The sequence below is a fragment of the Tachyglossus aculeatus genome, chromosome 24, assembly GCF_015852505.1.
Source record: "Tachyglossus aculeatus isolate mTacAcu1 chromosome 24, mTacAcu1.pri, whole genome shotgun sequence".
Taxonomy (NCBI): Eukaryota; Metazoa; Chordata; class Mammalia; order Monotremata; family Tachyglossidae; genus Tachyglossus; species Tachyglossus aculeatus.
In genome coordinates this window covers 23,278,523-23,291,198 of record NC_052089.1, presented here as the reverse complement: position 1 = coordinate 23,291,198, position 12,676 = coordinate 23,278,523, and the positions used below count along the sequence as shown (strand labels likewise).

The 12,676-nt window shown below is 51.7% G+C and overlaps 1 protein-coding gene across 3 annotated transcripts in view; it reads left to right on the top strand.

The window, feature by feature from the left end:
- DOP1B (DOP1 leucine zipper like protein B) overlaps positions 1–12,676 on the top strand; it is a 97,699-nt gene that overhangs the window by 55,378 nt on the left and 29,645 nt on the right. For all 3 annotated transcript variants that reach the window (XM_038766085.1, XM_038766084.1, XM_038766086.1), the window contains 4 exons: positions 1,288–2,749; positions 4,736–4,847; positions 6,576–6,764; positions 9,278–9,400. In XM_038766085.1, the coding sequence (XP_038622013.1) occupies positions 1,288–2,749; positions 4,736–4,847; positions 6,576–6,764; positions 9,278–9,400 (1,886 nt within the window). The remainder of the gene's footprint in view (positions 1–1,287; positions 2,750–4,735; positions 4,848–6,575; positions 6,765–9,277; positions 9,401–12,676) is intronic.

The window sequence follows — 12,676 nt, the reverse complement described above, 5'->3', positions numbered from 1 at the left end:
GAGAGTAAGATCTTATAATTATTATTATTGTTACATTCTAATGAGGTAACAGAAAAATTCCCTGCCCATAGTGACCTTACAGCCTAGAGAGGGAGACACCTATTAATAATAATAATGTGCAAAGCACTGTTGTAAACGCTGGGGAGGTTACAAGGTGATTAAGACTGTGAGCCCCCCGTGGGACAACCTGATCACCTTGTAACCTCCCCAGCGCTTAGAACAGTGCTTTGCACGTAGTAAGCGCTTAATAAATGCCATCGTTATTATTATTATTATCTGGTTGTCCCACGGGGGGCTCACAGGTTTAATCCCCGTTTTACAGATGAGGTAACTGAGCCCCAGAGAAGTGAAGTGACTTGCCCAAAGTCACCCAGCCGACAATTGGCAGAACCGGGATTTGAACCCATGACTTCTGACTCCAAAGCCCGGGCTCTTTCCACTGAGCCACGCTGCTTCTCTATTATTATTATTAATGTAAATAAATGAAATGACAGATGTGTACATAAGTGCTGTGGGGCTGGGAGGGGAGATGAATAAAGGGGGGAGGTCGAGGTGACGAGGAAGGGGGTGGAGTGTGGTGATAGTAATAATAATAATGATAGTATTTGTTAAGCGCTTACCATGTGCAAAGAACCCTTCTAAGCGCTGGGGAGGTTACAAGGTGATCAGGTTGTCCCATGGGGGGCTCACGGTTTTAATCCCCATTTTCCAGATGAGGGAACTGAGGCCCAGAGAAGTGAAGTGACTTGCCCAAAGTCACACGGCTGACAGTTGGAGGAGCCCGGATTCGAACCCATGACCTCTGACTCCAAATAATAATAATAATAATAATAATAATAATAATAATAATAATGGTATTTGTTAAGCGCTTACCATGTGCAAAGAACCGTTCTAAGCGCTGGGGAGGTTACAAGGTGATCAGGTTGTCCCACGGGGGGCTCACGGTTTTAATCCCCATTTTCCAGATGAGGGAACTGAGGCCCAGAGAAGTGAAGTGACTTGCCCAAAGTCATGCAGCCGGGATTTGAACCCACGACCTCTGACTCCAAAGCCCGGGCTCTTTCCACTGAGCCACACTGTAGCATTTAGCATTTCTTAATGCCCACTGCGTGTGAAGGCACTCTACCGAGCGCTTGGGAAGTGCAGAGTCACGGCCCTCAAGGAGCCGTGATGGTGTCTTTGTCCTCCCCTCCGAGCGTTCAGAGTAGTGCCGTGCGGGTAGTAGGCGCTCCATAAAGACGAGCGATCGAGGGATCCTGTTAAAGTCACTGTGCTCATTTCCGCCAGACCTGCGCCTCTGGTTCCCCGAGAGCAAGGGCGGACGCGGGGAGCCGCCGGGAGCCTCGGAGTCCCCCGGAGCCGGCTCGGACGACGAGCTGCCCTCGGGCCGGTTCGCCACGGTGGACCGGGAAGCCATCTGGGCCGAGGTGGAGGGAGACCCGGAGTGGGGCCGGACCCCGGACGACGACCCCGCCGGCCCCCGGGACGGCAGCGAGCGCACCGGGTCGGCGGACCCCAGCTCCGGCCGCACGGACGGCGGGAGCGGCTCCTCCCCGTCCGCCCCTTCCCTCGAACCCCCGGGGCTGCCCGGCCTGGCGAGGCTCGACTCGGACGGGACCCAGGCTTCGGAGTCGCTCTCGAGTGACGAGGAACCGGGCCCGGAGGCCCCGGCCGTGGCGGCTGGGCCATCGCGGAGGCCGGAGGAGGAACGGGAGGCGACAGAGGCCCCGTTCCGGCATGTCCTGCTCTACCTGCAGCCGTACGACTCCAGGCGGGTGCTCTACGCCTTGTCGCTGCTGGAGGCGGTGCTGAAGACCAACCCCAGGGAGTTCGTGGAGGCCGTGGGCCGCACCAGCCTGGACACCAGCTCCACCGCCCACCTCAACCTGATTTACAACCTCCTGGCGCGGCACCAGGAGTCGCTGGCGGGGCAGAGCTTCTACGGGCGGCTGCCGGCCCGCTCGCCCGCCGTCTGCCCCCACTCCCTGCTCATCGAGCTGCTGATGGACCTCTGCCTGAGCTTCCTGCGCTCCTACTACCCCCGCCACCTGCCCGTCTCCCACCGCGACGTCCTGGGCAACAGGGACGTCCAGGTGAAGAGCGTGGAGGTCTTGATCCGCCTGGCCGCCCAGCTGGCGGCCGTGGCCAAGGCGCCCGAGGAGAAGGCCGCGGCCTTCGTCCGCGGGCTGCTGGAGCGGTGCCGGCTGCAGGAGCTGGTCCTCCTGGCCCTGTCGGCCTCCATGTACGCGAGCCGGAAGCGCGGGGGGCCCGCCGCCGCCTCCGCCGCCGCCGACCGCCCCCCGTCCGACGAGGGCCTGGTCAATCTGGGCCGGGACCAGATCTGGAGCGAGCACCCGCTGCAGCTGGAGCTGCTGAAGCTGCTGCAGATCCTCATCGTCCTGGAGCACCGTCTGGGCCGGCCGCAGGAGGAGGACCCCGACAGCCCGCGGGCCCTGGCCGACCAGTGGCGCCGCACGCTCGGCTTCCAGCGGGCCATCGGCGCCCTGCGCTACGTGCGGCCCCAGCCCGTCACCTCGCAGGGCCTCTTCGTCTCGGCCGCGCTGCGGGGCCTGCAGCCCGAGTACGGCCCCGCCATGCACCCGGCCTGGGTCGGCCTGGTCAGCGACTCGCTGCCCTACTTCGGCAAGTCCCTGGGCTGGACGGTCGCCCCCTTCGTCGGGCAGATTTGCAAGAACCTAGACGAGCTGGTCCGGCAGTACGAGAGCGAGGCCGCCAAGCCGACCGGCAGGTGAGCCGGAGGGCCGCGCGGGTGGGAGACCCTGCGTCGTCCCGTCCCTGCCCCGCTGGCTCCGTGACTCCGAACCTCAGTTTTCCCACCTGTCCGATGAGATGAGGGATGAATAATAATAAGGATGGCATTTATTAAGCGCTTACTACATGCAAAGCGGCGTTGTGAGCGCTGGGGAGGTTACAATCAGGTTGTCCCACGGGGGGCTCGCGGTCTTCATCCCCATTTTACAGATGAGGGAACCGAGGTGCGGAGAAGTGAAGTGACTTGCCCAAAGTCACACGGCTGGCGGAGCTGGGATTTGAACCCGTGACCTCCGACTCCAAAGCCCGAGCTCTTTCCACTGAGCCATGCCGCTTCTCTATAGACTCCGCCTCTCTCGTCCCCGTATCTGGGAGTGGAAAATACCGATGACTTGGAAACTGGGAGCCCCACGTGGGTCAGGGACTGTGTCCGATCTGATTAACTTGCATCCATACCATCACTTAGAACACATCGTAAGTGCCTAAGAAATGGTATTTATTATTATTCCTAGTATTATTATTTTAGAGCAGGCTCGCTCGGGTTCATGTAAATGCCAAATTTTTATTCTCTTTCTCTCTCCATGAGTTCACCAAAAGCATCTAATTCTCCTCCCTTGAGAGAACCCCACATAATAAATGTCATCATTATTATTATTAAGCACTTACTGTGTGCCATGTACAGCTGGGGGGGATACAAGATAGTAACAATGATGGTATTTGTTAAGCGCTTACTATGTGCGAATCACTGTTCTAAGCGCTTGGGGGGGATACAAGGTGATCAGGTTGTCCCACGGGGGGCTCACGGTCTTAATCTCCATTTTACAGATGAGGGAACTGAGGCCCGGGGAAGGGAAGTGACTTGCCCAAAGTCACACAGCCGACGCGTGGCGGAGCCGGGATTAGAACCCACGACCTCTGACTCCCAAGCCCGGGCTTTTTCCACTGAGCCACGCTGATTCAGATTGCGCACAATCCCTGTCCCACACAGGGCTCACAGTCTAAGAGGGAGGGCGATTGTGTATCTTATCTCCATTTTACAGATGAGGGAACTGAGTCACAGAAAAGTTCAGGGTCTTCCCCAAGGCTTCCATAGGGGGCAAAGCGGCATTCATTCATTCAGTCGTATTTATTGAGCGCTTACTGTGTGCAGAGCACAGTAATCAATCAATCAATCAATCGTATTTATTGAGCACTTACTGTGTGCAGAGCACTGTACTAAGCGCTTGGGAAGTACAAGTTGGCAACATATAGAGACGGTCCCTACCCAACAGTGGGCTCAGTACTAAGCACAGAGAAGCAGCGTGGCTCAGTGGAAAGAGGCCGGGCTTTGGAGTCAGTGGTCATGGGTTCAAATACCAGCTCCGCCAATTGTCAGCTGTGTGACCTTGGGCAAGTCACTTCACTTCTCTGTGCCACAGTGACTATATATTTGTACGTATTTATTACTCTATTTTACTTGTACATATCCTATTTGTTTTATTTTGTTAATATGTTTTGTTGTGTTCTCTGTCTCCCCCTTCTAGACTGTGAGCCCACTGTTGGGTAGGGACCGTCTCTCTATGTTGCCAACTTGTACTTCCCAAGCGCTTAGTCCAGTGCTCTGCACACAGTAAGCACTCAATAAATACAATTGATTGATTAAAATGGGGATTAACTGTGAGCCCCCCATGGGACAACCTGATCACCTTGTATCCCCCCAGTGCTCAGAACAGTGCTTGGCACGTAGTAAGCGCTTAATAAATGCCATTATTATCATTATTATCATTATTACTAAGCGCTTGGAAAGTGCAATTCGGCAACAGATAGAGACGGTCCCTACCCAACAGCGGGCTCACAGTCTAGAAGGGGCAGAGCCGGGACTACACCATGGGGTGGCCCGAATCACGGTTGCATGAAATAGCTACCCGTAAAAGACTCCGTGCCCACTCGGTACCGAAACCAACTTATCGTTTCTCTCCTGAAGCGTCCCATCCAAGAAGGAGAACGTTCCTCCCGACTACCCTCTCACGCTCCTGGAAGGGCTGACCACCATTTGTCACTTCTGCCTTTTGGAACAAGCCAGCCCCACCCTAAAGGTAATTGTGTTTTCCCAGTTGGGAAGGTCGCTGGGACTCATGAGCTGCTAAGCGCTCGGTCAGGAGGATTGACTGAGTTAGAGTGTCTCTGTCACCGAGGGGCTTGCAGGAGATGGGGTGGACCGCTGGTCTCCGAAAGCTTCAAGTTTTCCGTTGGTTGTGGAGGGAAGAACAGTAGCGTCTCGCTGTTCCCCCCTCGTCCCCCTCTTCATCCCCCCCATCTTACCTCCTTCCCTTCCCCGCAGCACCTGTATATATGTCTATATGTTTGTACATATTTATTACTCTATTTATTTATTTATTCATTTTACTTGTACCTATCTATTCTGTTTATTTTATTTTGTTAGTATGTTTGGTTTTGTTCTCCGTCTCCCCCATTTAGACTGTGAGCCCACTGTTGGGTAGGGACTGTCTCTATATCATCATCATCAATCGTATTTATTGAGCACTAACTGTGTGCAGAGCACTAAGCGCTTGGGAAGTACAAGCTGGCAACGTATAGAGACAGTCCCTACCCAACAGTGGGCTCACAGTCTAGAAGGGGGAGACGGAGAACAAAACCAAACATATTAACAAAATAAAATAAATAGAATAGATATGTACAAGTAAAATAAATAAATAAATAAATAGAGTAATAAATATGTGCAAACATATATACATATATACAGGTGCTGTGGGGAAGGGAAGGAGGTAAGACGGGGGGATGGAGAGGGGGACGATGGGGAGAGGAAGGAGGGGGCTCGGACTGGGAAGGCCTATATGTTGCCAACTTGTACTTCCCAAGCGCTTAGTCCAGTGCTCTGCACACAGTAAGTGCTCAATAAATACGATTGATTGATTGATTGATTCTGTTCTCCGAAAGCTTCAAATTTTCCGTTGGTTGTGGAGGAAAGAGCAGTAGTGGCTCGCTGTTCCCTCAAACTCCTTTTACCTTGGGAAGGAAAGCGCTGCTGAAAGCTCTGTCAACAGGGAAAATAGTCTGTGCTGCTCCAGGTTGTCCCATGGGGGGCTCGTGGTCTTCATCCCCATTTTCCAGATGAGGGAACTGAAGCACAGAGAAGTGAAGTGACTTGCCCAAAGTCACCCAGCTGACAATTGGCGGAGCCGGGATTTGAACCCATGACCTCTGACTCCCAAGCCCGGGCTCCTTTTTTTTTAATGGCATTTATTAAGCGCTTACTACGTGCAAAGCACTGTTCTAAGTGCTGGGGAGGTTACAACCTGATCAACTTGTAACCTCAACTTGTCCATGGATATGATGGATGTCAATCAACAGTATTGAGCATTTGCTGTGTGCAGAGCACTGTAGTAATGATGGCATTTATTAAGCGCTTACTATGTGCCAAGCACTGTTCCAAGCGTTGGGGAGGTTACAAGGTGATCAGGTGGTCCCACGGGGGGCTTACGGTCTTAATCCCCATTTGACAGATGAGGTTACTGAGGCACAGAGAAGTGAAGTGACTGGAGTCGCACAGCTGATGGTTGGCGGAGCCTGGATTTGAACCCGTGACCTCGGACTCCAAAGCCCGGGCTCTTTCCACTGAGCCATGCTGCTTCTCGTGGCTCCCAAGTAATAAGTACTTGGGAGAATACAGTAAGTGGTAGACACGGTCCCCACCCTCAAGGAGCGTACAGTCTAGCGGAGGAGTCGCAAGGGTCAAGCAGTCCGCTGTCAAGAAACTAAAGCCGTTGAGTGACCGGAGCCGTATGTCTATCCGTTGCCTTTAGCCGTCCGTCGGGAGCGACCCCACCAACCTGAGGAACGCCAGGAATGCCATTTTGGAGGAGCTGCCCCGGATCGTGAACACCATGGCCCTCCTCTGGAGCGTGGTCCGGAAGGAGGGCAGTCAGAAGAGACCGGCCGACCTCCTCAGCGCTACCAGGGCGTCGTCTTCGGTTTACTTCAAAGCCACCAAAGTAAGCCACTCTGAATCCGACCCCCTCCCGACCCTCCGGCCAGCCCAAATAATAATAATAATGGTGGTATTCGTTAAGCGCTTACTATGTGCAAAGCACTGTTCTAAGTGCTGGGGTAGATACAAGGTAATCAGGTTGTCCCACGTGGGGCTCCCAGTCTTCGTCCCCATTTTCCAGAAGAGGGAACTGAGGCCCAGAGAAGTGAAGTGACTTGCCCAAAGTCACACAGCTGACAAGTGGCGGAGCCGGGATTTGAACCCACGACCTGTGATTCCAAAGCCCGTGCTCTTTCCACTGAGCCACGCTGCTTCTCTTAAATTGGTCGGGGCCGGCAGATGCTAAGCCCCTAAGCGATGAATCAGCGGCTGCCGCCGGAGCTCCCTGGAAAAAGCAGAGTGACCGTCCATCTGGTTTTACCCTGAACGGTCCGGTTTTCAGCTGGCCTGCGACGATTAGGGCACCAGGCGCTTTTCTGTCTGCGACATTTTTCTTTTCAGCGTCCGGTCTCCCTCTGCTTTGGCTCCTTCCCCCCAATCCCTCGTCTCCCCCCATTTTCCGGGGTCTAGGAGGGAGATGTGCCAGCTGTGGAGTAAGGGGACAGATTCAGGGCCCATCTGGCGACAATCAATCAATCAATCAATCAATCGTATTTATTGAGCACTTACTGTGTGCAGAGCACTGTACTAAGCGGTTGGCAACATATCAGTTACCTCATCTGTAAAGTGGGGGTTAACACTGTGAGCCCCCTGTGGGACAACCTGATTACCTTGTAACCTCCCCAGCACTTAGAACAGTGCTTTGCACATAGTAAGCGCTTAATAAATGCCATTATTATTATTATAGTGATGGTCCCTACCCCACAGTGGGCTCACAGTCTAGAACAAGCTCTGGGCTCCAAGGATTTCCACAGGGAAATTTTGTGTCCGCCCTGATGACATCACGGCGTTGCTTCACATAGCCTTCGTGATATGGAGAAGCAGCATAGCCCGTGGAGAAGCAGCGTGGCTCAGTGGAAAGAGCCCGGGCTTTGGAGTCAGAGGTCGTGGGTTCAAATCCTGGCTCCGCCACCTGTCAGTTGGGTGACTTGGGGGAAGTCACTTCCCGTCTCTGGGCCTCAGTTCCCTCATCTGTAAAATGGGGATAAAGACTGTGAGCGCCCTGTGGGACAACCTGATCACCTTGTAACCTCCCCGGTGCTTAGAAGAGTGCTTTACACATAATAAGCGCTTAATAAATGCCATCATTATTATTATATAGAAGCAGCGTGGCTCAGTGGAAAGAGCCCGGGCTTGGGAGGCAGAGGTCGTGGGTTCTAATCCCGGCTCCGCCACTCATCAGCCGTGTGACTGTGGGCAAGTCACTTCACTTCCCTGTGCCTCAGTTCCCTCATCTGTAAAACGGGGATGAGGACTGTGAGCCCCACGTGGGACAACCTCATCACCTTGTAATAATAATAATAATGATGGAATTTATTAAGCGTTTACTATGTGCAAAGCACTGTTCTAAGCGCAGGGGAGGTTACAAGTTGATCAGGTTGTAACCTCCCCAGCACTCAGAACAGTGCTTCGCACGTAGTAACCGCTTAATAAATGCCATTAAAAAAAAAAGAGCCCGGGCTTGGGAGTCAGAGGTCATGGATTCAAATCCCGGCTCCGCCAATTGTCAGCTGTGTGACTTTGGGCAAGTCACTTCACTTCTCTGTGCTTCAGTTCCCTCATCTGTAAAATGGGGATTAAGACTGCGAGCCCCACATGGGACAAACTGATCACCTTGTATCTCCCCCAGTGCTTAGAACAGTGCTTGGCACATAGTAAGCGCTTAACAAATACCATCATTATTATTATTATTATTATATACTGCTCCCGTTTCCCAGGTCAGCAAGGGGGTGTCCAATATTCTTTAGCTCTTAATGGTCACCCCACTGCCCTACCTGAAGGGAAAGCTTGAAAGGATTGGGTGAGCGTGTGGAGTTTGGGGGCTCAGCTTCAGAGGGGTTTGTGCTCCCTTTTCTTTCTGAAGTTTTCCCCCTTATAAAAAAAAAAAGAACCCCATCCGTATCTTGATTTTCATTCAGGATCCTGTGCCCTTCCCTCTGCAGTGTAATCTCTTCTGGGTTGCTCTGCCCCATCCTGAGGTCAGAAGGGCAGAACTGTGTGGTTTTCTCGGGCCCGGAGCCGAACAAACTCTCCCCCCGGGCCCCCGAGCGGGTTCTGTAATGGACAGCTTTGCCTCTCTCCCCTGGTAAAAATGACAGGGACGGAGCCGGAGCGGGCGCTTTGGATTTTCTCTCCGCTTCCTTTGCACGTGCTGCAGGCCGTGCCATCCCAACTGCGTCCGTCGGGCCCCTGGTGACTACTGTAGTACAGAATTACATAGTAGGGGTAGTACGTAGTACAGGATCATGTATTATGCCCCTACAGAATTACTCTCGCCTGTTCCGAACGAGCCCGAAGCGGGACCCCGAGTAGGGGACCCTTCCGGCAGGGTTCGGTCGGCGCGCTTTTGTGTTCCAGACCATAAGGCAGAAGATTTTGGACTTCTTGAACCCGCTGACGGCCCAGCTTGGGGTGCAGTTGGCCGCCGCCGTGGCCGCCGTGTGGAGCCGCAAGAAAGCCAGGCGGCAGAGTAAGGTGAAGGTAAAGGTCGGCGTTTGGTTGCAAGCGGAGGGCGAAAATCCGAAGCGGGCGGCCTTCCTTGCCCCGGGGTTGAGAAGGGAGCCGATGTGGCAGGACTGTGTGGGGTGAGTTCAACAGGCCTGGAGGCGCAACAGTATATAGAGAAGCAGCGTGGCTCAGTGGAAAGAGCCCAGGCTTTGAAGTCAGAGGTCATGGGTTCGAATGCCAGCTCCGCCACATGTCTGCTATGTGACCTTGAGCAAGTCACTTAACTTCCCTGGGCCTCAGTTCCCTCATCTGTAAAATGGGGATTAAGACTGTGAGCCCCCCGGGGGACAACTTGATCACCTTGTATCACCCCCCAGCGCTTAGAACAGTGCTTTGCACAAAGTAAGTGCTTAACAAATGCCATCATTATTATTATTATTATTATGTATACTGTATATACCTGTATATACACCTGTATATATGTTTGTATGTATTTATTACTCTATTTTATTTGTACATATTCTATTTATTTTATTTTGTTAATATGTTTTGTTTTGTTCTCTATCTCCCCCTTCTAGACTGTGAGCCCACTGGTGGGTAGGGACCGTCTCTAGATGTGGCCAACTTGGACTTCCCAAGCGCTTAGTACAGTGCTGTGCACTCAGTAAGCGCTCAATAAATACGATTGAATGAATGATTGAATGAATGCACAGTGTTGCGGTGGTGGTTAGTGGGGAGATGGGGCTCCACAGCTGGTCACTGACACCTGAGAGGACCCCGTTTCTTCTCTCTCAGGGGGGCTGCAGTCTCAGTGTGGTTCAGTGGAAAGAGCCTGGGCTTTGGAGTCTGAGGTCATGGGTTCGAATCCCGGCTCTGCCACCTGTCAGCTGTGTGACTTTGGGCAAGTCACTTCACTTCTCTGGGCCTCAGTTACCTCATCTGTCAAATGGGGATGAATCAATCAATCAATCAATCGTGTTTATTGAGCGCTTACTGTGTGCAGAGCACTGTACTAAGCACTTGGGAAGTCCAAGTTGGCAACATATAGACACGGTTCCTACCCAACAGTGGGCTCACAGTCTAGAAGGGGGAGACAGAGAACAAAACAAAACATATTAACAAAATAAAATAAATAGAATAGATATGTACAAGTAAAATAAGTAAATAAATAGAATAATAAATCCGTACAAACATATATACATATATACAGGTGCTGTGGGGTAGGGAAGGAGGTAAGATGGGGGGGATGATTAAGACTGTGAGCCCCCCGTGGGACAACCTGATCACCTTGTAACCTCCCCAGCGCTTAGAACAGTGCTCTGCACATAGTAAGCGCTTAATAAATGCCATTATATATATATATATAGATATAGATATAGATATAAGAAGATATATATATATCTTCATTCAAGGATTTTGACACCTATCTCCGTGTTTTGTTTTGTAGTCTGTCTCCCCCTTCCAGACTGTGAGCCCGTTGTTGGGTAGGGACCGTCTCTAGATGTTGCCGACTTGGACTTCCCAAGCGCTTAGTACAGTGCTCTGCACACAGTAAGTGCTCAATGAATACGATTGAATGCCAGTGGAAAGAATGTGAGCCTGGGAGTCTGGGGACTTGATGATGATATTTGTTAAGCGCTTACTATGTGCCAAGCACTGTTCTAAGCGCTGGGGGGGTGGAATACAAGATAATCAGGTGGTCCCACGTGGGGCTCACAGTCTTCATCCTCATTTTACAGTTGAGGTCACTGAGGCCCAGAGAAGTGAAGTGACTTGCCCAAAGTCACATAGCTGACAAGTGGCGGAGCTGGGATTAGAACCCACGACCTCTGACTCCAAAGCCCGGGCTCTTTCCATTGAGCCACGCTGCCTCTCGAGTTGACTTGAGTTCTAATCCTGGCTCTGTCACTTACCTGCTGTGTGACCTTGGGCAAGTCACTTCTCTGGACCTTAGTTCCATCATGGATTTAATTTCTGTTCTCCCTCCTACTTGAACTCCATTTGGGACAGAGTCAGTGTCTAACCTGAATATCTAGTATCTATCGCAGTGCTTTGTGTGGTCTTGGCACACGGTAAGTGCATAACAAATATTATTATTATGATGATGTTATTTCTGAGTGGAATCTTCCCAACAGAGCAGGAGGTCTGGAGCATCTAGGGAAAATCCCTGGTCACTGTGAGCAAATTCCTCAGTGGGCAGGTATCATTCATTCATTCATTCATTCAGTCGTATTTATTGAGCGCTCACTGTGTGCAGAGCACTGTACTAAGCGCTTTGGAAGTACAAGTTGGCAACATATAGAGACGGTCCCTACCCAACAGTGGGCTCACAGTCTAGAAAAAATAATGGCATTTATTAAGCGCTTACTATGTGCAAAGCACTGTTCTAAGCGCCCCGGGGGGCTCACAGTCTTCATCCCCATTTTACAGATGAGGTCACTGAGGCACAAAGAAGTTAAGTGACTGGCCCAAAGTCACACAGCCGGGATTTCAACCCCTGACCTCCGACTCCAAAGCCGTGCTCATTCCACTGAGCCATGCTGCTTCTCTATCATGTTTACCGACTCTATTATTCTCTCCCAAGGATTTTATATAGTGCTCTGCTCACAGTAGGCGCTCAGTAAATACCAGCGATTGGTTTGCGTGAGCTGTTTTGTGAAAACCTTGCCACAAAGAAGACAGCCTTTGGGGAGGGAGAAGCCTTTGAAGTGGGGGTTTCTCCAGGATTCCTCCGCCTGCCTATTTCTCTCCGGTAACGCCCGGAAAGGGAATGGGCAGGAATTGCCGAGTTTTCACCAACCAACCAGCAAGGAGGAGGCTGAGACTAGAAGCAAATTTCCTCTCCTCCCCAAGTCCTGGAAGCTTGCATTTTTTTATGATAATTGTTAAGCATTTGCCATGTGCCAGGCACCTTATTAAGCATTAGACTGTGAGCCTGCTCTTCTAGACTGTGAGCCCGCTGTTGGGTAGGGACCGTCTCTATATGTTACCAACTTAGACTTCCCAAGTGCTTAGTACAGTGCTCTGCACACAGTAAGCGCTCAATAAATACGATTGACTGAATGAATGAATTAGGGTCGATACAAGCTAATCAGGTTGGACACAATTCATGTCCCACACGGGGCTCAAAGTTACCTCATCTGTAAAATGGGGATTAAGACTGAGGCACAGGCAAGTTAAAGTACATGCCCAAGGTCACACAGTAGACGAGTGGCATTCATTCATTCATTCAATTGTATTTATTGAGCACTTACGGTATGCAGAGCACTATACTAAGCACTTGGGAAGTCCAAGTTGGCAACATACAGA